Genomic DNA, 25,293 nt, shown 5'->3' with positions numbered 1-25,293 from the left:
GACGGGGAACGCGTCTTGTTTAATAGGGTAACTACCTCTTAATAGTTAGAAGCTACCTCCTAGGTATCTATCGATAAGCATATCCTAGGTACATAGCGCGGGGTCATGGTGGGATGTTCTAGAGGTATTGTACATAGGTACCTATTCAGGGGCTACATATTAGGGGTATTAGGGGTTGCACATATACCGTTATACACATCTTGACAACCATCTGGACCTTACCCAGATACATATCTGCTAAAACTATAATTATGATTATGATTATGATGATGGCTATTTTTTCCCCCTATCATCACGTATCTTAAGCGTCCGTCAGCGTTTTCTTGCCCCTGAAGAAACTGCTAAGCTTTCCCATCATCTGTCCCAATCCCTCGTTTTCGCTCCCCTCGACCAAGCCACCACGGATCCAACCAGGTAACTTGGTTTTAATACGGTCGGCTGCAAACCGCCGGTCAACTAGCACAATGGCAGCGTAGTCGTTTCGGTGACGAATAGCGCGCCCGATGCTCTGATTCACGGCACGCATACATGCATTCTCGTAGAAATCGCGAGCCGTCTGCTTTGCTGCTACGAGAGCCTCGCTTTTGGACATGGACGGACTGGTGGCCTTTATGCGCTCGAATGTGGTCGACTCGATGTACTCGATCCGGGCCTTCCAGTCCGGCGAATGGATATTCGGATATGGTAACCCGACCACCACCACACAACGGCCTAGTCGGTCAGAAAAGTTGATTCCTTCGCTCATCTTTCCACCAACCACACTTAACAATAAGGCTCCGTTTCTATTAAGTGGAGAGCCGGGGTTACTCTCGCCAAGGATCGCCTCACTGTACTGCGCTAGCACTTCGTCGCTTGATCCTCCCTTGGTCTCGCGGAATACGGCCTTCTTAGCTTGTAGTTTCTCCCATAGCGGTTTAGGCTGGCCGGTACTGGTCTCGCTCCATACAGACACCACTTCGTCAAGATATCCGTAGCTAGGGAAGAAAATAACAACACCATCTGGAACAGCCGTACAGATGTTGAGGATCGCGATTCCTAGCTCGTAGATCATCGACTTGTCACTACGCTTCTGAAAACTGAACTCGAACTCCATGTTCCTAGTAGCAGTCTTTGGTCTCGGAGATGACAATGTCCAAACGCAAAGATTTGATGATGGAATCACATGGCCGCAGCTGAGAGTCGTGATTTTGTTTTGTGCCAAGTCCGGGAAAAGATGTGCCGTGTAATCCTCGAATGGTGACATGGTGCCGCCGGCAAGAATAACTGCTCGTGCACTTGATGCTATGGAAGAGAATGCGTGCGTGGGTGAAAGAAGGAGGTAAGAGAGCTTGATATCATCCTGGGAAACTTTGTGATAGAAAATACGACCCTCAGAGCTCAGGTTGTTCAAAGAGACAAGAAATGAGAGGAGAGCATGAAGAACAGGCGTTGACCGTGTCGTGGAGGAAACACCTCCCGCGCCCTGAGACTCGGCTTGCGCAATATATCCTTCGATTTTATACGCGAGTTTTGAGTCTTGTATGTATTGAATGAGTTTATACATATTAATCTGATCGATGCCCTTGGACCTTAGAAGGACGTTAGGGTCGACTATTCCTTGGTCGCTCTAGGAGCATACATGTTAGTGTTTCAATCCAAGAACTTGATAATAATGAGAAGTTTATGTCTCACCTTTAATTCCGATGCGCTCTCTAGCCATACCCTTAGGCCGTCCACAACCTTGGCGACTTGCGCAACCATGACTCGGTTTTCGCCCTTGAGCTTCTTTCCAAACTTCTTAACATACACACCAAGCATTTGCCTGGCTCGCTTTAGTTCGTTCAGGCTGATCTCCGAGGCGTACACACTAGCTACCGCATCCATGATATTATGGGCTTCGTCGACGATAACTACGTTGCCCTCCAGTTTGATACCGAGGGCATCCCTAGCGGTCTTTTGCAAAAGCAAAGGGTAGGGTAGCGTAATGATCTCTGCACTAGGAACTGCTGTTCGTGAGGCGTAATACGGACACACATGTAGCTTCTTTCCAAGCTCGAAGAGATCCTCAATATCCGGGAGAGTAGCAAGGGCGCTGTCTCGAAACTGATGTGTTAAACCTAGGTTGTCCGTATTCGGTACGAATTGGCACCTATCCTTTGACTTTGGCTGCTGAAGCTCGGTACAGCGATCGTTGATCGCGGAGAGAGAGCCGAGACGAGAGACTGACGGATTGATGCAGAGTCGTTGACGGGAAGATAGCGGGAGATGCTTAATGCCTTCCGATGAGGTGCTCGAGTTATCACCAAGAAGAGAATCTGGTAACGATGCCGGAAATTTTGGTCGGCGTAGTTCCGAGATGAATTGTGTCAACTGCGAATGCGTTCTCGAGGTATAATAGATCTATGATGAATCAGTTTAAGCCATAAGAAGTACCCGCGAGCTAACGTGCCTTGATCTCATTTTCGCCCATCTCCTCGCCCTCTTCTTTGGTTTGAAGGCTTCCTAGGCCTAACTTGTTCATGAGATTGCGTGTCTCCTTGCTGAATCCTGATAGGTTATCGCTATCCTGGGATGTATCTTCGTCCTGGTCTTCATCTAATAGCCACTCATCGTCATCATCGTCGTTACCAATCTTACTCTTTCTAGTGTTACCATCTTCCACCCTCCTTCGCTTGGATCCTCTCTCTTCTGTCATCTTTTCCTTGGCTCGTATTTTTCTCAGCCGCGCCTCTCTTTCTTCCCATTGCTTAAGCATCTCGTCTCTCTTCCGCCTTAGCATTTGATCGATAATCCAGTCCGGCTCATCCTTAAACTCCTGGGCAGCCTCAGCAACTGAAGTCTCAAACTTCGATCTCTTGTGGTTACGCAACCAGGTAAGAGCAGCGCATATGAGCGAGAGAGATTTCCCCTGAATATGTTAGCGTAGAGAAGAGTTGGATCTGAACATCGACGTACGGTGCCAGTTGGGCTCTCGAGAATACCAATTTGGCCTTCTCCTTGTTGTAAGACCTTATATGTGGTGTTCATGAATTGTTCTTGTACATCATATGGCGTATATGGGTGATGGAAGTCGATTCCCTCGACTCCTCCTATTATCTCTTCCATGTTGGAAGTTGACTGGTTAACCCTGAATAGCACAAATTACTTCGTGCAACTCTTCTGGTTAGAGCAAGTTCTCAATATGTAGTCTTTAATGATTCAAGTGCAGCGGAGTTTAGGCTTATGATGGTTGAGAACGTTAATTATGTTTTCGACGGCAAAACCAGCGAGAGCGTACTCATACACCCTTTGCACAAAAGTCACACCTGCTCCGAGCCTCGAATACTCCAGGTACATCTATGCTAAAAGCCATCTACAAGTTCACTAGGGTTTATGCGTTCTTCAGGATAGTCCCTGGATATAATATGTGATTGTATACCCTAAATAGGCACCTTATGTATCTTCTCATACAATTCCAACGGAACTGAATAAGGGGTATGTGCCGTCTTTGGTAGCCTGAATGTTATCCGGTAAGTTGTAATTGTGAAATGTAATTGGCTTGAGACGAAACAACAGAAGTGCCCGTATGCAGGTGTACATGTGGGTACATGAATGGACGTTTACCTTATTTTTCTGTGTGGCTTGTTGGTGGTTGTCAAGAAGTGAAAGTGGGATAATCAGTGGCTAGTAAAATTTCCTAGGTAGGTTTATGTGGCTTGGACTCCACAGCGCCAAACCCTACCCAAAAAAATTAAACGAAGAGAATTTCACAAACTTATTACAACAAAAACCCGCCCTAATCTTCGCAACCCACCTCGAGTAGGCAATTTCAACACATCACAACCAAGCCACTCATCCGACAAAATGCCTACCAGATTGTCGAAGACCAGGAAGCAGTACGTTATTACCGAATTCAATTCATTATTTGTTGCTGCAATTATGGTCGCGCCGGCTCGCCTTTATCATGCCATGGTTTTTGGATATTTCAATCGAGTAGTAGCGAAGAGGAGGGACAACATGAGGAGAACACAACCAAAAGCAATGCGAAGATGGTGTCTAAGAAGATTGCATGATACTACTATGATAATCCGCCAGGATGATAATTAAAGGCATACATATGGCATCCGGCGCGACGAATTGAGCAGCAATTGATTTTATTATTATTTCTTATTCGTGTGCTAACTATTTGATAGCCGTGGCCACGTCTCGGCCGGTCACGGTCGTGTTGGTAAGCACCGCAAGCATCCCGGTGGTCGTGGTATGGCCGGTGGTCAGCACCACCACCGAACGAACATCGACAAATATCATCCCGGTTACTTCGGTAAGGTCGGTATGCGATACTTCCACAAGCAACAGAACCAATTCTGGAAGCCTGTCATCAACCTCGACAAGGTACGTTAATTCAATATACATGTTGCCCCCTCCAGATACTGTAAAATACCGAACACCGCAGGACGTCGCTTCCTGTTCAATACAAGGGTTTCGGAGCTGTTGCAATTCATATCTGGATATATTTACTGACGTGGTGTATTGTAGCTGTGGTCGCTCATCCCCACCGAGACCCGCGATGCTTACCTGTCCGGCGAGAAGAAGGACACCGTCCCTGTTATCGACCTCCTTCCCCTAGGCTACTCCAAAGTCCTCGGCAAGGGCCGAATTCCCGAAGTCCCTCTAGTTGTCCGAGCAAGATGGGTCAGCAAGTTAGCGGAGAAGAAGATCACGGAGGCTGGTGGTGTTGTTGAGCTGGTCGCGTAAGAATGCGCAGGCGGGATGGTTTCTATTTGCGGAACAAGGGAACGGATACCTGACGTTTGGGACGGTTGTAACTCACGGACCTGCACATATAGCAGGTAGTCTTAGGCTTTCTCGAGCATCGCATGGCATGATCGGATTCTACGAAATGGAGTTCAGCTGAATACAAAAAATGCATTTTACCCAATTCAGAAGGCGACCTAGCGCCTAATTACGATTTTCAGGAGCTGGCCAGAGAGGCTTGCCGAAGGTGCCTCGGTCCTGTAGAGTACTAGGCTAGGTATCTAAGGCCGTACGTACTCTTCTCTTCAGTGGGTAATTGCTACAGATAACAGTTTTGACCGTAGTGAACGAGCATAGCCTGCTTCTGATACCCAGTGTCCCGAATGTGAGATAACTTGAACACCTTGAACACCGTCTAAATGTTTGGGGATCGTAATTTAACAATGGATTTTACTATTTACCACTTATGTACTGAGCCAGTAAACCTTACTATTTCTTTGTGGACACCAAACCCTGAGTATTTAAATTGAGACGGCTCATAGAGGGTCAATTAGAAACTTCGTAAGACCCTGTTATAATCTTAAATTTTAGGAGGGGACTTCTATATCTGAGCCGGTTATGTAAGGAGGATTAGGTACAGAGTATTAGTAGACAGTAAATATCTGGCTTTCTGAGTATGTACATATGTAACAACTGCGGTTTAATATAACGCTGGATTTAAATCTATATTTTCGGGTTAAATATAACTACTTTCGTCATTTTTTAGATCTGGCATGTGATTATGGTCTTGTGTGCCTTATGTTATTTATGTTTGGCTCAAGTGACTCAATACCCACGACCGGATTAGAAGCCGTACCTACGAGTATACATGACACTGGCAGGCCCGTGTTTCCCGATTCGATTGTAATTGTAATTGGGTAAGGATTAATTTACCTACGTAGGTAGGTAGACACCTACATAGGATGCAAGGCTATTATGTAGATGTATTGTTGAGTTTTACCTTGCATGTGCTGAGATTTCAGTACATTATGTACCTACATGTATCTACATATAGGCAGTTCAACACGTCATTTCGGCGCTAAAGCTATCGATAATACACCTTGACAGGTAGCCTACTGCTACCTAGCCTATTGCTGGCCTATCGCTATTAATACAGGTATGCAGTACCTATAAAGGTACACTACAATGTACCTATGTACCTACATGCTGCAACTTACTTCCTGCAATGTGATCCTATGTGTGCGGACTCACATTCAAAAAGATCCATCCACATGCAACACGCTCTCAAGTCACCTATTTATCCAATCAACTGATCCCTTCCCGATTCCAATCTAGTCATCCGCCCCCCGGTCTGAGCAGTCGTATTTTGACTGTTATGGTCTAGTACCTAGTTAATAATACTATCATCATTATCTGCCTCACCTTGCATATTGCCTGCTTGTCTGCCTGCCCATCACTTCGCATTTGCCTAAGTTTTACCATCGCCTACCTTTCCGATGATGCAAAACCATCGCTGAATCTGCCGCCTAAGTTAAAAGGCTGATTCTTGATTCGATAGTTCAGGGTCTGGCGCAACTTGGCTCCCTTTGTCTTAAACCTTCGCAGATCGCGGATCTTGGCAACGTTGGCTTGAATAGCCGTGTCCACCTTCCATTCGCCTCTCGTTTGTGTAGCTTGCACCTGTACGACGTATCTGGCGAAACGAATTCAAAAACTTAAGCCCCGAGAACGGTGTAGAGGAACCAGTAACTAGCCGTCAATATAACATATAACCTTGGTTTATTTCCGGTTATGGCACCCTTATCGGAAGAGAGTACTACGCATCATCGCGTCAGCAAAAAGCTTCATAAGAAGCAAAAAGATGATCACCAGCCAACCATGGAGCTTCCCGAACGCTTAAAAGATCACGGCGACGATGTGGATGAGGATGTTCTCTTGCCTACCCAAGGCGCCCAGATGTTCATGAACATGAATCAATCGATATTCGGATTGATTGCCGCCGCCGGCTCCAACGTAGATTTTAACGACCGGTTCGAGGGCCAATCGAGCGACGAAGATGAAGAGGTTGATCGGACCGAAAGACAGAGGAAGGGTAAGGGGCGGGAACAAATTGCGCAGACCACAGTGTTGAAGAAGCCCCCTTCGGGGAGAGAGAAGGGCGACAAGCAGCGTAGGAGATTATCGGGGCAGCTCTTACGCTCGTTGCCCCAACTTCCGCGCCTTGCGACGCGATCTAAATTTAAGCAATCTAAAACGTCCGGTCTCCAACCCTCAGACTCAAGCGCCGAAGGCGAAGGTGACAGTTTGGCATCCCCAACTATAGACTTGCGCTCGCCTACGCTTGATGCTGCTAACACCGAACGCGAAGAAAGACTTGCCCCAGTCATGAGCAGGATGCTAGAAGCGAGAGAGGAAATGTCGTCGAGGCCGAGCTTTGACATCGAGAGATTATCGGGGGATCATCGTAGGGATGACGGAGAAGAAGTTGGGCCCAGCCTGCTTGCTCGGCAATTAAAACGTATATTCGAATTTGACGAGCCCGAAGAAGTCATCGAAGGTATTACCCAGGCCCCTATTCAGCCCTGAATTATGAACGTGGCTAATTGCGCCGTCTGCCAGAATACCCTTGTTGGTTACTTCAAAGTGTCCTTCTACAGGGTTATATGTACATCACTGCAAAACACATTTGCTTTTATGCTTACTTGCCGAAGAAAGCTGTATGGATCTCGATCTTAGATATATTTCTGCTGCTAACAGGTTAAGTAGCATGAGGTTGCCAAGTCTGGGTACCTATCGAAGAGCGGCAAAAGGAACCCCAAATACAGCCGTTACTGGTTTCGATTAAAAGGGGATGTGTTGGCCTACTATCGCGATCCATCCAATCTCTATTTCCCCCATGGTCAGATTGATCTAAGCTATGCCATCTCAACAAGCATTGACGAGAAAGAAAAGGACGGCTTATCCTTCTCCGTCGTGACACATCACCGAACATATCACCTTAAAGCCGATAGCGCTCCGAGTGCTAAAGAATGGGTCAAGAGCTTGCAACGAGTCATTTTCCGATCCCACAATGATGGCGATAGCGTCAAGATTTCTTTACCGATCGATAACGTTATAGATGTTGAAGACAGCCAGATGATCGAATTTGCTGACACGTGCAAAATTCGTGTCATCGATAATGATGAGACGTATGCGATTGACGAAGTAAGGATACATCTATCTATCTGTATAGAAAGATATTATACTAACCTGAATAGTATTTCTTCTCATTTTTCAGTTTTAGCAAAGAGGCTATCAACGTCCTCAAAATCCTAGTTGATGATGCATCGAAGCAAACAAAGTCGAGTTCGTCTCAGCAACAGAGCCAAGGAGGAGCCTCTCGACACAGTTCTGCAAGCCCCAAACGGAAACACGGCCCTGCTACGCTGGAACTCAAATCCCAAAAGATCCGCGAAAATGTCAGAGCGACACTGGTTCCTATGTCGCCACATAGTCCGCGAGAACTGAGCCCTCGGGCCAGTGGCGACGTGACCCGTAGCAGCTTTGACGCATTCCGTCAGTTTGGACGGCGAAGCCTTGATCTTGATACTCTAGCGCGGGATGCGTCACCCCGTCGAAGCTTTAGCGCTACCAGCAGATCACTGAGCAAACATCGTATGCACGACAACACGGTGCCGCAAGACAAATTTGAGTCCTCTGAGTCATATGTACAGTCTCTAGAAGATCCGAGCACCTCCGCTATGGCGTCTTCATCGAATGAGGACCCTTCTGGTAGTCAAATTCTCCGAGGCAGCGAAGTCTTTCATAGGCCTACTCTCCGGCGCTCCATTTCAGCTTCGCGAGCTTCGAGGCGAGACAGGTCAACTGGTACAAGTCGTTTACGTGACAAATCAGACGAATCAATTATTTTTGATAAGCATCGCGCCGTCACTACGGGACATGTGAATGACCTTAGAATTAATGAGAAATTTGATCAAACGTCGACAGCCACGCCGGGACTGAACAAGATTGCAAAAATGGGAGCTTATCCGTTGCAACGAGCGGGTTTATTTGCTAACTATCTAAATCAAACCAGCCGCCATATGAGTAACCTATTAGCTACCGAGTCGATGGGTTACGTGGAAAAGGTATCGGGAATGTGGAAAGGTGGCCGCAAACATTATCACGAGGCCCCTGCCCTCAAACCTGATGGCGAATTAGACGACGACGACGGCGTCGATATGGATCGATTCCGCGCGCATTTTGCCCTCCCAGAAACCGAGAAACTCCAAGCAACCTACTACGGCTACATTGTTCGGGTGTTGCCGCTCTATGGTAAGGTATACATAAGTGAACGATATTTCTGCTTCCGTAGCCTGCTGCTCGGGACCCGGACCAAGTTAATCCTACCTCTAAAGGACATCGAGACTGCCGAGAAAGAGAAGGGGTTTCGCTTTGGGTATTCCGGCCTAGTGATTGTTATTCGCGGCCACGAAGAAATATTCTTTGAATTCAACAAAGCAGAAATACGGGATGATTGTACGGTTACCCTGCTACGAAGTCTTGAGACCACTCGTTATCTCCGAGAAATTGGCATGTTAGATCAGGAAGAACACGAAGATGTAGATGAAGCGATGGCGGAACGCGACGCGCTTCACAAAGCACGACTTCAAGGAAATACAGAGCACGAACTAAAACTACCCCACGAAACATCCTGTCTCAATGATTCATCGCCAACAATTCTCTTCGACGATCCTAAGGCATCGTTCCTAAACTTCAAGCCCTCCGAGCCGATGAAGATCACCTGCTTGACAATCGGATCAAGAGGAGATGTTCAACCATATATTGCACTCTGCAAAGGACTAATGGCCGAGGGCCACAAGCCTCGAATAGCAACACATGCTGAATTTAAGACCTGGATTGAGGGGCACGGCATCGAGTTCGCACCGGTGGAGGGGGACCCCAGCGAGCTCATGCGTATTTGTATCCAAAACGGCACATTCACGTGGGCTTTCTTGAGAGAGGCCAACTCAAAATTCCGAGGTTGGTTGGACGAGCTCCTCGCATCTGCTTATACGGCATGCCAAGGCTCGGACCTGCTTATTGAGAGTCCCAGCGCTATGGCTGGGATTCACATCGCTGAGGCCCTGGCTATCCCGTACTTCCGAGCTTTCACGATGCCCTGGACCCGAACGCGCGCTTACCCTCATGCTTTCGTCATGCCTGAGCACAAGATGGGTGGTGCTTACAACTACGTCACATACGTTATGTTTGACAACGTGTTCTGGAAAGCGACAGCACACCAAATTAACCGTTGGCGAAATAATATTCTCGGCCTGCCTAATACCAACTTAGAAAAGTTACAGCCGAATAAGGTACCTTTCCTTTATAACTTCTCCCCAGCCGTCGTCGCACCTCCGCTTGACTACAGCGACTGGATTCGTGTGACAGGTTATTGGTTCTTAGACGAAGGGACTGAGTGGACTCCACCCGATGATCTTAGGAACTTCATCCAGCAAGCACGCAAAGACGACAAGAAGCTGGTTTATGTTGGTTTCGGTTCAATAATTGTACCCGACCCGGCGAAGATGACACAAGAAGTCATTGATGCGGTATTGAAAGCTGACGTCCGATGCGTTCTGTCCAAGGGGTGGTCAGACCGCCTCGGTAGTAAGGACGCCGCAGTGCCTGAACAAACCCTCCCACCCGAGATATTCCAGATTAAAAGTGCGCCCCACGACTGGTTATTTGCGCAAATGGACGCCGCTGCTCATCACGGCGGTTCAGGGACCACGGGCGCTAGCCTACGTGCTGGTATTCCCACCATTATTCGTCCGTTCTTCGGCGATCAATTCTTCTTCGGTAGTCGAGTTGAGGACTTAGGCGTTGGTATCTGCTTGAAAAAATGGGGCGCCAACAGTTTTGCAAGGGCGCTGTGGGAGACCACGCACAGCGAGAGGATGATAGTCAAGGCTAGAGTATTAGGAGAAACCATCCGCAAGGTGAGTATAACTAAAACGTATTTCGATTATAGGTGTCTAATCATACTTATAGGAAAATGGTGTCGATACGGCGATTCAATGTATTTACCGCGATCTTGAGTATGCCAAGAGCCTGATCAAATCCAAAACTGGGAAGAATGCAGCTACGGCCAGCAGCCCAGATGGCACCATAGCCGACGACTCGGAGGAAGAGAGTTGGACGTTTGTTGGGGGGGACGACATAGATCCGGAGCTCGTTGTTAAGAAAAGCACGCTCTCCCAGATGGAGTCTAGTATGAGCGGAGCGACTGGGTCCACGGCGTTGGGCTCGAGGTTGCTCGGTAGCAGAGTTGGGACGAGTCCTGGAACGATCAGGTCGGCACCGACTATGACGGGTTCTTAGGGAGACTCCTGCACGGTCGGCTAGTACCGTAGCCTCTGGGTCGGAACTAAGCCTCTGCTCCAAGGGGTCTTCGACAATATCTGCATTTTAATACGCAGGGTAAACAGGACAAATACTGCATCAGAGTATTGGATGCCGCCTAAAACTTGATTGGATTCACAGACTTTACATTATGCATAGGGTTGTGCGCGCATAGATTGGTCTTTCTGCATTGCCAGTGCGGGCGTCAGGGCCTGGCTTGGTCTTTCTCCTTCTCTCTATCTCATAATAACTTTGCCTAAATATCTTGCAATGACGTATAAGGGTTAAGGGGTAATCAGCAGCGGCTACACATTGGGTTTATGGGGTATAGGAAACGGGCAAGCGAACAAGCAAGACGATAGAGACAGACCAAATATCTCCGCGATACTGTTATCAATAGTTGATATCAATAGGTACTTATTACCGCGGGGATTATGAATAGTATTTTGATTTGGATATTGCTTCCGTTTGAGATTTTGCGCAACTTAGGAATATTTACTATTTTATGATATGGACTTTGAAATTCATGAGCTCTACATCAGATGAAGCCCTTTGGTGCGTGTAAATGCGTTTAGACAAATGTCGCTTCTTAAGAATTTTTTTACATCTGGGTTTTAACTACATATTATATTTATTAAGAAGTGTGAAACAAAATGCTATTCGCCTAGGTTAGGTTTTTCTGACATGTAAGATAGATACATAGGAGGTAGGGAGTTGATAGGATGTAGAATACACTACCTAGGTACCTAGGTAGCACTAGCCACAACACAGAGCTTGAGCCACGTCATTTAAGTATCCAATAAAAGTGGCCATATCGCATAGCTTCCCCCCGCAAACGGACAAGGGGCTACGAGGGGTGCAGCTCAGGCCAGGCTCTTGCCAGCAGGTACAAAAAGGCCCCTCATCCCCAAGTGAGATTTTTAAGGGGACACCATCTCGCTTGTGAATTTTAGGAGAAAGAGGCGTTTTGTTCCGTGGCTTGTGTCCAGACGAACATTTCTTTATTTCTACCTAAGAGGTATTCTCATCACTTTTACTTTCGTCTTTGACTTTTTAGCATCTCGCAATTCCTTTCAAGCTTTATCCCGTCTATCTAGGGGCAACTACATCCTACATAACCGTCACCCAGAATAATAGGTAATTGCGGATTAAAGGATTACTTACCTATACATACAAATTAACGGTTACTTTTTCACGGTTACTTTTACTTACGCCACCACCAACTACATCTGTAACCTACACTACCTTACTACGGAAGTTACCACGGAAGTTCACGCATAACACATTACCTCAGGCGGCTGGTCAGAGTACTTAGCGGTATATTTGACCCTGCTATTGACCAAGCTACAACGTATTGACCAATTAGACCAGCTCCCATTGCCTAATCCTCCGCCACGCAACATTGAATAAAGATCGACTTCGTGCAACCAATAAGTGCTAAGGTATCGAGGTACGTGTGGGCATTTTTCTTTAGTTTCTTTTCTTCTTCTTTTTAGCTGAGGCTTGAAGCACCCGACTCTTCACGTCATATGATTGGAAGTATTTTGTACTCGTATACAAAACATACAAAACAATGCCATCATCACCCTATTTTTTACTGCATGCAAGTGCCGGCTTATCTACCTAACTTCAGCTGTTTATCTCATCCCATTATTCCGTCACGTCAACCACAGGACCAAGCTGTCGTGCCGTTTATAAGTATTGCGCAAACGCCGCTCTACTTCTACTGGGCATATGCTTGGCAGTACCTACTTATCTGAAGCTCGGGGTTCCACAAGTTGTATACGTACATAATTCATTCTCACCTTGGCTCCAATTCGTCTTACCGAAGAAGCTTGGAAGCTACTTCCTCAATTGACAGCGTCACACAAGACCGGGATATCCCGTACACGTTGATTGGTTCTTTTTATATGTATCACTCTAGTCCATTATTAAATCAAACTCACTAACCTCCTTTGGCTTTTTCAGACCAAAAGCCCGGAAGCTATTGCAACGCGCACAAGCAATAAGCTCATACCTTCTCCTTAAGACTTCTACCACATTCGGAACATTCACAACATACAACTTCACATCCTCATATTCTCCTTCGCCAGTCTTTTAGGTCAACCGCCGTAATTACTACGCGACATAGTGTTACTACGGATTTACCATCACTAGAGAGTGCTCGTACTAGATCTTACCTCCTCACGTCAACCGAATTATACGCCGAAACCCCTACTTGCATTCTTCCTCTCTCTATCTGCGGCGATAACATACAACCTGCATATAAGGTGTGCTGTCGCCTGCCAAGAGACCTGTTTCAATCCCTAGTGCAATGGGCAAAACTGGTGCTCTTCAGCTCAACCTAGCTCATTTTTACAACTTCCGCCATCGATAGAGTAGCACACAGAGGTCAGTCTTCTAACTTTCTTAATTGTCAACCTAACCTTTATGTCCCTATCGCATATAATAGTACAATACTCTTTCTTTGTTCCGTCTGCAGTTTCTATACCCCTTCGGTTGCAAAGTCTCTCCTTTTCCTCGGCTCTCCCCGTTAACTTGCCCCAAATACCTCAAGTTGAACAAGGGAGTCAGATTTACTCATTAATGCATTCCAGCTCTAACAACTTTACAACCCTCATGCAGACCAACAAGTGCTAACATTGTGTCCTTTGTCAGAACCCTGGTCCCTTAAGTCTCGAGACCTTTCAACACCGCCAGTCATGGCAAAGACGCTCCGACTCGGAGCTCGGCTCCGCTACCCCATTACTATATCCAAATTCCTCAAAAACCACGGCGACGATGTCTCCAAGCAAGAGCCTATCCTTCGATATACCTTTCAGTATACGCGCAGCGTTGGCGACCCGAGTAAAAATGAAGAACATGAGATAGAAGAAACAGGTGTCGCAGATTGGGACAGCCCTGCCGAGGGTAAGGTTAAGCAATGGCGGGTTAAGATAGGAGAAGTGATTAAGAAAGATCAGGATCTTGTCACCATCGAAGAGTCCTGCGGCCACGAAGTACAATACGCTGGTCTTTGCGCCATATGCGGTAAAGATATGAAGGAGGCTACCTACGCCAGTGAATCGCTCGATACCGAACGCGCTACAGTCGCCATGGTACACGATAACATCGCCCTTACTGTCAGCGCGGACCAAGCTGCACGCGCCGAAATGCAATTGCAACGCCGATTGCTCCAAGACCGCAAACTCAGTCTTGTTGTCGACTTGGACCAGACAATTATCCACGCTTGCATCGACCCTACCGTAGGTGAATGGCAACGCGATCCGTTAAATCCCAACTATGAAGCCGTCAAAGATGTGCGCAGCTTTCAGCTCGACGACGGCCCCCGTGGTGCGGCCAGTGGCTGTTGGTATTATATTAAGATGCGCCCAGGCCTAGCCGAATTTCTCGAAAGAATATCCCAGCTATTCGAGCTACACGTTTATACAATGGGCACACGCGCATATGCTCTCAATATCGCCAAGATTGTCGATCCGACACAAAAACTCTTCGGTAATCGGATCATTAGCCGAGATGAGAACGACAGCATAACAGCCAAGAGTCTACAACGATTGTTTCCCGTCAGTACTAACATGGTCGTGGTCATCGACGATCGAGCCGACGTCTGGCCACGGAATAGATCGAATTTAATCAAAGTCACTCCATATGATTTCTTCACGGGCATTGGAGATATCAACTCCAGCTTCCTACCTAAACGCCAAGATATAATAGCCGCACCACCACCCCCCGAGACGAAGCCGGTCAATGGTAACACCGCACGACCAAATGTCAATGGAAGCGATACGGCAAATCCCATACCTGATCACGAAAAAGCATTAGCTAATGGCAACGATGAGAATGCGATTCTACAGCTACGAGCAGAAGAGCAAGAACGTACCCTTGAGAAACAGCTCAAGGATCGTCCCTTGCTTCATCTGCAGGAAGAGTTGGATAAAGTGGATGAAGAGACCGAGAAGTCGGTAGAGAACGGTGACAGTCCAGAACCCTCTACAAATGGAGAGTCGGAAAGTCCATCACATCAACGACATAAACTTTTACGCGATGACGATAGAGAACTTAAATTTCTCGAACAGCATCTAGCCAAACTTCATCGTTCGTTTTACGAACAATACGACGCTCGATGTGCGAATCGCCGGCCTGGTGACATCGTGCCCGATGTGATTCCAGATGTAGGATCAACCCTGAACTTCCTCAAGTCGCAAATTCTTAAAGGCTCGAAACTTGTGCTTTCTGGTCTGGTCCCGTTGGATGTCGACGTACGTAGGAGTGAAATTGGAATGCAAGCCGAAAGTTTTGGTGCCGAGATCCGGACACGCGTGAGCGATGAGGTTACCCATCTCATTATTAACATCACACGCCCGCGAACTCAAAAGGTCCGCCAGGCGGCACGCATCCCTACGATCAAAATAGTCAACCAAAATTGGCTTGCGGAGTCCATCGCACAGTGGGCGAGGCTTGATGAGACGCCGTATCTCATACAAGTACACCCTGCCGATCGAAATGCCGAAACACCGTTGGAGGAAGGCTCAGCTTCGCCTCCCCGGCCAAAAATTACCATCGTCACCTCAGGTCGTCAATTATTTGAGGAGCAAATGAACGACGCTGCCGATGACGGCGACGCGGATGGCTCAGGGGATGATGAGGAGGAGGAAGAGGAGGAAGAGGAAGACGATGACGATGATGATGGGGACGAAGAGTTCCACGACAGATACAATGTAATGCCGCCTGATATCGGAGACGGCCAGCATAGTCCTATAGACGATCTCGATGGGATGGAATGGGGTGATGTCGATAAGGAGCTCGAGGAGTTCATGGGATCGGATATGGACGACTCGGATTTCGAAAGCACGCAGGGGACGGACCGCGGCACGGATGCAGAATCGGAGGAGCCCAAGAGTAAAAAGCGTAAGCTGGGCGACGAGGATGATGAAGATGATGGTAGCGAAGAGGCTGGCGGAAGCGTGTTAGCCAAGAAACAGCGCATCGCGAAAGCGAGGACTACAGGTCTTCGGAACGTCAGAAACGCTACCGACGAGGAAGACGAAGAGGATAGCGGGTTGCCAACGCCGATGGGTACGGGCGACGAAGAAGATGCGGCGCGCGAAGCCAATGCCAAGGGTAATGGGGAAGTTAGCGGCGAAGACGATGACGACTTTGCCGACCTGGAAGCCGAGCTAGAAGCTGAATTACAAGCAGCAGGCGAAGGTGGTTGACTGACTTATCGACCTTACCTATAAAACTTGATGCGGACTGGGACTTGGTAGAGGCAAGAGGAAGCGTTTGTTTTGATAGGTTTGTCCGTCTGTATCACGAGTGGACGAATGCATGACTCTGGCGGCGCATAAAAACAGGCACATCATCATAATCATTTTCATCATCATCATCATTATGCTGTAAGGGGTATTTTTTTTTTCATCACGCTCGGACATGATATACTTGTCTCAATTTCAATGGGTGTTTATACTTGACCGAATGTGTCTAAGGGGAGTTATTTTTCGTAGGCGGCAGACACATAGGAGTCTAGGAGTGCAGGCGGGCATTATGTGTGATACCTACCGGAATTAAGGAGGGCTGGTTTTGCTTGGAAGGTTTTGCATAGCGATTTATTTAGTTGGGCTGCTTGACGACAATTTGGTAAAGGAACCTTTTCTCTATGTGGATCTATTATCAACTGTACTATGTTATCAACTGTACTATGTATTAATTGAATAGTTGACTGAGCGTAGTCGAGGCAATTCATATAAGATATTCATATAAGGTACCTAGGTAGATAATCTTGCTACCTATTGACCGAGAACGTATGTGCATTTTAATACACGTGACATCCTTATGTAAGATAGGTAAAGAATACTTCTTATGTCTCCACATTTATCAAAGCTTTGGTCCAGTTAAACGTCTCAGGATTCGAACCCATCGGTCGTTATTAATCGGGAGCTTTGGTCAATTGGTCTGTTAGATTTCCCGACGACGACAACAAAATATCGACCACGAAATACCCGTTGCCATAATGCCTCAGGATCTGCCCCCAATCGGGGGCTACGGCCCTGTACAGTACAAGGTTAGTTTGTTTAATTCGTTATTTATCTACCTTGATATTTATGTCCGAGGGTTATGAACAGGACGAGAAGTGGTGATGAATTGAATTCAAGGCTAACATGCGTTTCTCTCTCACCACAGCGTAACCTCCCCGCTCCAGGCTTCCGCCCAGCGACGCTACTCCTCGCCATGGGTGCCGTTATGACTTTTGGTTTCTACAAGTTGGGACAGGGCATCCGAGAGCAGAAGTGCGTATCCCGCTCGCTGGCCTCATCATGCCAAACGGCATAGGATAGATTCGATGCTGACCGTCTGTTTTTCTTTGCTCGTAGTGAGCTTGCCCGAGAAAAGATGTGGTCGCGTATCCACTTGATCCCTCTACTCCAAGCCGAGGAAGACCGCGATCTCGTCCGCAGACATCTAGCCGATCAGGCCCGCGAGAAGGAGCTGCTGGGCGAGAACATGCAAGTCTACAACTCTGGAAAGTATGTTATCCTCTCACGTTACCCTCCCGCCTGAGCAATCGTTACAAGGCTAGGGGGAAGAATCAATGCTGATATATATATATGTACGCTCGCAGATACGTGAGACCAACGTTTGCCGTTACACCATCCAATGTGACGAAATAAAGAAGAACGGTGGTAGTGGCACATACACTCTACATATATTAGGACGCAATACAATACGCAGCTAGCTACGACCGGAAGAGCTCCCCGAAGTTGGCATCGGTGCGAGATATGTATATAAAGAAATAAACAAGCTATTAAGGTCGTTCGGTTGAGTCTGTAGCTCCTACTATTATTATATAGTTTGAAGTGCTACTCATAAGTAAGAGGCAAGTTAGCTATATGATAAGCCCTCCATATTAGGTACGTAGCAATTTCTAAGAGAGCTGTGAAGATATCTAGCCTGTCGATTTTACACACAGCCCCGCCCAAGGATAGGAATACCTAGACAGCTTTGTAGTCAGGGGAGAAAAGGGGGGCCAATCGCTGTAATTCTACCATGAATTTCACTCCAATAAGCGCACTTCCCCTATCACGAGGATTATTAATTACCTCTTGACAGCCAAACGCCAGATTCCTTCCATCGTCATCAATCCATTCATACGTGTCTTAAATACAGCTAGTTATTCATTACCCGAGCGTATGCGTCATCGTGGACACTGCCATTAGTCTAAGCAGCAGTATGTACCACCTTGAAACCTTCGCTCACCACCTTCGTGATGTCCTCATTTTTATGTTGGAGTAATCCCAGTGCAAACGCAACATCGTTCCACTGACTTTCCGTTTCGCAGCGTGGAAGACGAGCCGCTAGTTTCTCTGCGAGCTGTTTTGCGTGTTTGTCCTATTATGATATTGTCAGCATAAAATATTGGACAGCACAACATATAGTGTACACGAAGCTCACCTTCTCGACAAATCCTAACAAGAACTTAACGATCCGTCGGAATGCCTCCGTCTCCATCCGGCGGTCCGTGGACAACAGGCTGAACATATCTACGAAGTGATTATACACTGCGTTATCCTTAGTGCTTAGCTCTGTGAAGAACATACGCGCCAAATCGGCGATTCGCTTGTCTTCGTCTTCTAAGCATTTGGCCATCTCGCCCAGTTGTCCCTTCACCTTGACCTGTCCCGCAAGAATCAAGAATGTCAGCGTCATCAAGCATGTGCGCTTGACAGATAGATCTCGGTCGGCTAGCCGTCGGTATAAGAAGTCCGTGTTTTCATCAATGAGGTGGTTAAAACAGACGGCCATGTCGCCAAGTGCGATGACTACGTTCGACCGCACTGTTGCATCCGGCGACCGCTCCATGATGGTGATGAGTAGCGGAAGGTGAGCCTCACAATACTCGCTACTGACACACATAAGCTTCGCCAGGCAAAGTGTTGCTGCAGCTTGTAAGCCTTTATCTCTATATATGTCGCTGCGTGAGCAGATCTCGGCTACCAATGGGCCGAAATTGGCTAGCAAGGACTGCGGTCCGAACAAAAGCTCCTGCTCACGTATGTGCGCCATAGCCTCCGTGAAATCATCTTCTGTCGTGCCACCAATCAGGTCTAGCTCGTCGCCCGCCTCTTCCACGGCCGGGGTAGCTGTCTTGCCCCTTCGGCCCACGGATGGCCGTGGGGCGGCGGGTTTAGCAACGGAATCCTTCTCCTTCTCCTGCTTCCGTCGCTTGAAATCGAGCTCGCAGAGTTCGAGATGGACGATTTGTTTGATGGCTACGTGGCCAACTATGAAAAGAAGCTGGGATAGCGCAATCGCTGCCTTCTGTTTGGGTTCGGCCGGTGGTTCTGAAGTTAACCGGTTGACGGTTTGAGTTGGAGCGTCGAGGTCCATGGTGATGCCCTGGGTCATGCCTTGGTCAACAGTAACAGTGGCAGTATAGCCCTGGTCCCTCGACCCCGGACGAGATGCAGAAGGCGATTTCTGTTGTGCGGCGAATACGACTCTAGTTCTGCGTCTAATTATCTCGGAACATAGCGTATCAGGGTGTTTAGCGAGAGTATAAATTGCATTAATGGCCTGCTCAGCAACTCCAAACCACTCCTTGCTGTCGCTTGGCACCTCGGTAATTGCTGCCAGCCTTGCTAGTACGGCGTGCTCGTTTGGAAGACGACTGAACTTGACTGTCGAATCTTTGGCTTGTCGACCTGTAGGGTTAAGCCTTTGCAGAGCAATGCATGTATACTTAGCCAGTTGGAGGTCGGCTCGACCATGCGATCCAAGCCCAGTTCGTAACATCGTTTCCATTTCGCCGACGACAATTTCTGGCGAGGCGGTAGCGATCATGCCTAATACGATGATAGCACCTCTTCGTTGAGATCGAGATATTTCTCTCTTGTGGAAGCCGTATACCTCCCACAATTTCGTTACTACTCGATCAGAGATCATACCGCCCTTCATCATGGTTGCGAGGAGTTGCTCTAGACTAGTCAATTCAGCCGGCGTAGTGCCTGACGTGAGGCTGATCATATTCCTCGCAATATAGATAGCAGCATCGTTCGGACTAAAGCTGTCCGGTGCTTCGAAAAATAATCGTCTGTAGCAGTCGATGAGATGCGACTGTACACCCTTACCCTCATCGCTGTTACCCTTCGTCCAGATAAGGCGCATCATTCGTCGAATTCCAACCATATTGTCCTCGATGTTATACGCATTTCCAATTTCTAGATAGTCCATTGCTTCAATAACTTCAGATTTATTCTTAGACCCAAGAAGCTGACAAACAGATGAGGTAGCCTTATGTAAAACTTCGATAAACTTAAGGGCATCAGTGTAATATCGCTTTGTCAAAGTTAGCTTTTCGATGGCCTCCGACGTTGCGGCGTCTTCCTGGGCTTTCTGAACCGCCGCCACCTTTTCCTCATCGGTCATCTCACTAGGTTTCTGAGGCGACTCTATTTGAGTTGGCTCATCTACTAGTGCTGTGCTGTTAGCCTTGTCTTCTCCCAAGCCAGGCTCACCAGCTGGAGGCTTCAAAGCGTCTAGCTGGGCATCAACCTTGTCAAGTCTTTCCTGCCAGTCTTTGCGAGACAGTTGAGCTCCGTGTAGTACAGTAAAGGGGTGGGTCTTGATCAGAGTCCCCAGAAGTTTTATTGCATTTCTTCTGACGTGACTGCTCTTGTCCTCGAGACTTCTGCTGGCAAGTTCAGCGGCCTTCTGCCTACGCTTCGGAAACTTCTGTTCAAGTTCGCAGAGCCTCGTATAGACCTGCATAGCTCTGCATCTGCAATAGGGGTTGATATCTAGGAAACGCTCCTCCAACACGTCGAAGAAAGCATTAAGCTGAGATTTGTGATTCTCGCTACGCTCTTCCTCCGTGGTGAGATGTGCGATCATGTTACCGCAAACCTCGATCAGCGAGCATCGCAGGGTATACGACTACTATATGTTAGGCCGGCTGACTAGAATTCGGGGGCCATACATACCTCGCTATCCAATTGTTTGGCTAGCATCGTCATCTGTTTGATCACTAGGCGGGGAATAAGCTCGGAGAGCTTGACAATAAACGAGGAAACCGACTTCGGGCCCTTTGTATCATTGGTATTAAATTCCTTATTACTGATTTCTCTTAGGATCTCATCAGCTAACTGCGGGTAGTCGTATTGCTCAGCTAATATGTGTAGAAACTCGGCCATCGGCTCAGACAGGTGTTCGAAGTAAGTTAGATTCTGGACGATGGATATTTGCGCCGCTATGACTATGTCAGTATTCCTGCCAAGTTAATTTGACTGTTAAGTCCGCTCACCGTATCCATGGCCGTGATGTTTTACGGCAATGCAAAGAACCTTGAAGGCATACATTTTGATGGCTGTATTCTTGACTCTCTGCTCGCTCTCTAGGACCATATAGACAGGTCTAGTGAGAAGGCCTATGAAGGTATCGCGCTCACTGGTCGTTAGGAATATCTTGCCCAGTTTCAACTTAAGAACTTTAGACATAACATCCAATGCCGATTGAAGCTGGGCGGCACTATCCCAATTACCGTCTTTGTCTTTGCTCGTAGCCTTGGACTTGGCGCCTTTACCCCTGGCGCGCGATACGGGGGCTGTAGAAGACTTTTCGGCGGCTTTCGTCTCGACGCAGGCGATTGTCCATTGTAACAGGAAGCCGTATATCTCGAGTAGAGATTTGTGGTGGGCGATTATCTCCTGCTCGTCGGGATTTTCGAGGTCGTTGTTGATAGTATCGGCCTCAGCTGCTAGGCCGCTCATAATAAGGTCGAATATTTTGCTTAGGGCGTGAGTGGGCAGGAACTGCGTATATCTGGATTGCAGGAAAAGCTTAGAAATAGGTTCTCGCGATCTCGAGACGGAGGACTGTGAAGACTGGAGATTATCAGGGGGAGCAATGGAAGTGGGTGCACACTTGAGAAGGAATTGCAGCGAGTCAAAGTAGGCGCTGCGCATGATAGCGTCGGGATTTCCGGCGACAGCATCGACGATAGGGTTCAAGACCGAGTTAAGAAGCGAGATGTTGGATAGCGATTCGGGATCGGACTCGCTGTCGGCTAGGGCGCTGTCGGCTTCGGGAGTAACGATACTTGCCGGATCACTCATGTAGTGCATGAGCGCCTCGTTTATATCGAAGTTGATCGGATCCATTGTGGCCGGGGGTATTTGCGCCTGACGAGCGCTGATAGAAAAACGTGGACGAAGTTGAGGTCGAAGTAGATGGAATTTATTAACTAGAGAAGATAACTACTTCGTAGGAAAAAACAAAAGTTGGTCACCAGGAACATTCATTAAAATGAATAGGGGGGTAGAAGAGAGAGGGGTGAATATCCCGGGTATTTTTATAGGGTTGTTATTCTTTTTTACATACATAGAAGATTATAACTAACAAACGACATGGATGAAGATGTTTTGGAAATTGTGTGGAGACGTTGGGTGTATGTGAATAGGTACCTACATACATAATTTAATGCGATAGGCTGCATAGTACCTACCATAAAGTTTTAAGCTGCTTTAGCAACCGTTTTGTTATTGTTTAGTTCCTGATAAGGCGCGACCGCCAATCAATCTGTTCTCCAGCAGAACCCCGCGCCTAATCTCCATCAGCCCGCTAAATAAAAACGCGTTTAATAAGAAACCGGGGATTCAAGTACTTTGTACCATGTCGTCTTTGGAATTTCTAACTTTGACCTCGAACAATAGAAATAGAAATTCAAGCCATAGAACCTTGAAACCATTACTACTGTAACCTTATCCACTGTGCTTGAAATTAAATTTATAATACCTACTCCTTTCAACTGCCAATCGTTGTCCAATCGTTGTCCAATCGTTGTCCAATCGTTGTCTACATAGCATATGCCTTTCCCTCGTTCTCTCGAAGCATCGCGGTTTAGAATACGATATTACTGGATCGCCCTGGGTTATGTTCAAGGGGAGAAGGTAGAGGACAACGAATAAGAGAGAAAATTTACAGGATTAAGATATGGCATCTGCCACCCATCGTCGAGTGGCCAAGGCGCCCTTCCAGATTCACCAAGACCAACCAAGGGGCCAGACTTCAGACACCGAGGAGTCTACACAGAGCCAGACACGAAGAGCCGACGAGGAATACGACGATCACGATGACCAAAATGACCACGACTATTTATTGGGGGAAGGGGGCGAAGATGAAGAACAAGAAAATCCAGCCGAGGAAGACGATGGCTGCGAAACCGACTCCTCTGACGAAAGCGACGAGATCGACCTCAGTGTTCAACATGACATGGAAAAATTGCAAACTGCCTTTCCCAACTTCAAAGATAACTATCGTCTAATAAAGCGCATCGGCGAAGGAACATTTTCTACCGTCTATAAAGCTGAAGATATACAATATCATCGGTACGAGAACCGTTGGGATATAGACGCGTTAGAAACCCAATGGAGACCTCCTCCCCTCAGGAATTCCCGGTCCAACTCCGTTTCTTCTCGCACCCGCCAAAAGCCAAAGTTTGTGGCAATTAAGAAAATATACGTAACTTCTTCGCCCGCTCGCATCCTCAACGAGCTCGAACTCCTCCACGATCTACGGGATTCCCACTCTGTCTGCCCCCTCATCACGGCCTTCCGTGAAGCAGATCAGGTCCTCGCTATCCTTCCCTACTTCCGCCATCAAGACTTTAGAAAATACTATCCCCACATGAGCGTCTACGATATGAGAGTATATTTCCGATCCCTCTTCACAGCTCTCGCTGCCGTACACGAAAAAGGCATTATACACCGGGATATTAAGCCCACCAACTTTCTCTACGATCCGGACAAGAAGCGCGGAGTTCTAGTAGACTTCGGATTGGCTGAGCGGGAGGGTTTAGACACCAAGCCATGCATTTGCCATGATGATCGACAAGTGAGGAAGCAGAAACTGCAGCAGTCTGTCGCATTCAGCTCGGCCCAAGCTGGTCCGCAGCCAGGCTACCCAGTTAATGATACCCGTCCTTCTCGTCGCGCCAACAGGGCGGGCACCCGTGGGTTTCGGGCACCCGAGGTTTTATTCAAATGTACGGAACAAACGACGAAGATAGATATCTGGTCCGCCGGTGTCATTTTATTAACTATTCTCTGTAAACGGTTCCCTTTCTTCAATAGTGCGGATGACGTCGAGGCGCTAATTGAGATCGCCACTATATTCGGCTCAAAAAAGATGAAGATGGCGGGGCAACTGCACGGCTGCGTCTTCGACACCAATATACCTACTATCGGCGAGAGGGGCTTTACTTTCGAAAAGATCATGCTATGGAGCACGTGTAGGAGCGATGTGAGCAAAGACGGTAGACCTAGCACATTGACAGAAGAGGAGAAGGGCGCCATCGAGTTTTTGACAAGGTGTATGGAATTGGACCCGACAAAGAGGATCAGCGCTAAACAGGCGCTGGTGCACGAATTTTTACAAATTGATGCGGATACGGAGCCGGAGCCAGAGCTAGAAGACGATGTAATGTTGTTATGATAGCTCTGAACAGGATCCTGGAATATATCAAGGGCGCTATAAGGGATGTAATATCACTTTTCAAATCCAGCACGAGCAGAAGCCAACCCGCTTCATAATCGTATGGGTTTCAAGACTACGAACATAGCGGACCCTGTACGCACGATATCGAGGCTATGCACATGGTTTGTGGAGTGATATCAGACGCTTACTCGGCTATGGGATAAAAAGGACATGAGAGTGTGCTAAGGGAGTTGGCTGCCAAGCTCTCACCGGATGGGATATAATGGTAATAAGCCTGGCCGGTACGCCCCTATCCGGAGTTTATACTAAATACCTTATACCATAAAATAATACAACCGTGAATAACTTGAGATTTACTTTCATCTGGAAATATCTTGACGAGACAAGAAGTGCTATATTGGCACTATATTGGATAGAGGCTAGCAGAGAGGTGGATTCGTGGTCAGATGGCTACATCTAAATGCCTCATCAACTCCTTATTTTACGTTATAGTACTACACGTAACTTATACTGCCTAAAGACCCCAAGGCAAAGCGAAATAAGCTCGTGCTATCATAAATGCATAGATTACTTGGTAAACTTTAAAAGACGTTTGGGCTTGGGAATATAGGATCGATTATCATCCTTCTACGTATGCCTCCTCTTGTACCCTGAAGCGTATCATAGTTAGTCCTCCCACCATCCCAAATCCAGACTTACATCTTATGG

The 25,293-nt window shown here is 47.4% G+C and overlaps 7 protein-coding genes across 7 annotated transcripts; 5 read left to right on the top strand and 2 right to left on the bottom strand.

Moving 5' to 3' along the window:
* Positions 1-221: 221 nt before the first annotated feature.
* Positions 222-3,253, bottom strand: F4813DRAFT_142425 (DNA repair helicase). The gene is made up of 4 exons (XM_049238853.1): positions 2,935-3,253; positions 2,429-2,887; positions 1,672-2,379; positions 222-1,606 (listed from the first exon to the last, which is right to left on the bottom strand). The coding sequence occupies exons 1-4, from the start codon at positions 3,082-3,084 to the stop codon at positions 302-304; spliced, it is 2,622 nt and encodes an 873-aa protein (XP_049097993.1). The 5' UTR covers positions 3,085-3,253; the 3' UTR covers positions 222-301.
* A 489-nt stretch (positions 3,254-3,742) lies between these two features.
* Positions 3,743-5,396, top strand: F4813DRAFT_365060 (ribosomal protein L18e/L15P). The gene is made up of 3 exons (XM_049243882.1): positions 3,743-3,854; positions 4,152-4,350; positions 4,495-5,396. The coding sequence occupies exons 1-3, from the start codon at positions 3,823-3,825 to the stop codon at positions 4,711-4,713; spliced, it is 450 nt and encodes a 149-aa protein (XP_049097992.1). The 5' UTR covers positions 3,743-3,822; the 3' UTR covers positions 4,714-5,396.
* Positions 5,397-5,774: 378 nt separating this feature from the next.
* Positions 5,775-11,336, top strand: F4813DRAFT_142396 (glycosyltransferase family 1 protein). The gene is made up of 5 exons (XM_049238852.1): positions 5,775-7,270; positions 7,333-7,430; positions 7,480-7,917; positions 7,971-10,694; positions 10,747-11,336. Exons 1-5 carry the CDS (start codon positions 6,505-6,507, stop codon positions 11,074-11,076), a joined length of 4,356 nt encoding a protein of 1,451 aa, XP_049097991.1. The 5' UTR covers positions 5,775-6,504; the 3' UTR covers positions 11,077-11,336.
* Positions 11,337-13,477: 2,141 nt separating this feature from the next.
* On the top strand, positions 13,478-16,866 carry F4813DRAFT_365053 (uncharacterized protein). The gene has a single exon (XM_049243881.1). It carries the CDS (start codon positions 13,800-13,802, stop codon positions 16,311-16,313), a length of 2,514 nt encoding a protein of 837 aa, XP_049097990.1. The 5' UTR covers positions 13,478-13,799; the 3' UTR covers positions 16,314-16,866.
* Positions 16,867-16,953: 87 nt separating this feature from the next.
* Positions 16,954-17,739, top strand: F4813DRAFT_365052 (GRIM-19). Its single transcript, XM_049243880.1, has 3 exons — positions 16,954-17,158; positions 17,278-17,384; positions 17,469-17,739. The coding sequence occupies exons 1-3, from the start codon at positions 17,108-17,110 to the stop codon at positions 17,653-17,655; spliced, it is 345 nt and encodes a 114-aa protein (XP_049097989.1). The 5' UTR covers positions 16,954-17,107; the 3' UTR covers positions 17,656-17,739.
* A 573-nt stretch (positions 17,740-18,312) lies between these two features.
* F4813DRAFT_391007 (condensin component) lies at positions 18,313-22,250 on the bottom strand (the record flags this gene model as incomplete). The annotated part of the gene is made up of 4 exons (XM_049247097.1): positions 18,313-18,483; positions 18,547-21,027; positions 21,075-21,340; positions 21,395-22,250. 4 exons carry the CDS (start codon positions 22,248-22,250, stop codon positions 18,313-18,315), a joined length of 3,774 nt encoding a protein of 1,257 aa, XP_049097988.1.
* A 671-nt stretch (positions 22,251-22,921) lies between these two features.
* F4813DRAFT_365048 (kinase-like protein) lies at positions 22,922-24,903 on the top strand. The gene has a single exon (XM_049243879.1). The coding sequence runs from the start codon at positions 23,083-23,085 to the stop codon at positions 24,580-24,582; it is 1,500 nt and encodes a 499-aa protein (XP_049097987.1). The 5' UTR covers positions 22,922-23,082; the 3' UTR covers positions 24,583-24,903.
* Positions 24,904-25,293: the final 390 nt, after the last annotated feature.

This window comes from Daldinia decipiens (assembly GCF_022478715.1).
Source record: "Daldinia decipiens strain CBS 113046 unplaced genomic scaffold F4813scaffold_25, whole genome shotgun sequence".
NCBI classification, from domain to species: domain Eukaryota; kingdom Fungi; phylum Ascomycota; class Sordariomycetes; order Xylariales; family Hypoxylaceae; genus Daldinia; species Daldinia decipiens.
The sequence above is the reverse complement of the archived record's forward strand: the minus strand, read 5'-3'. Positions and strand labels throughout refer to the sequence as shown.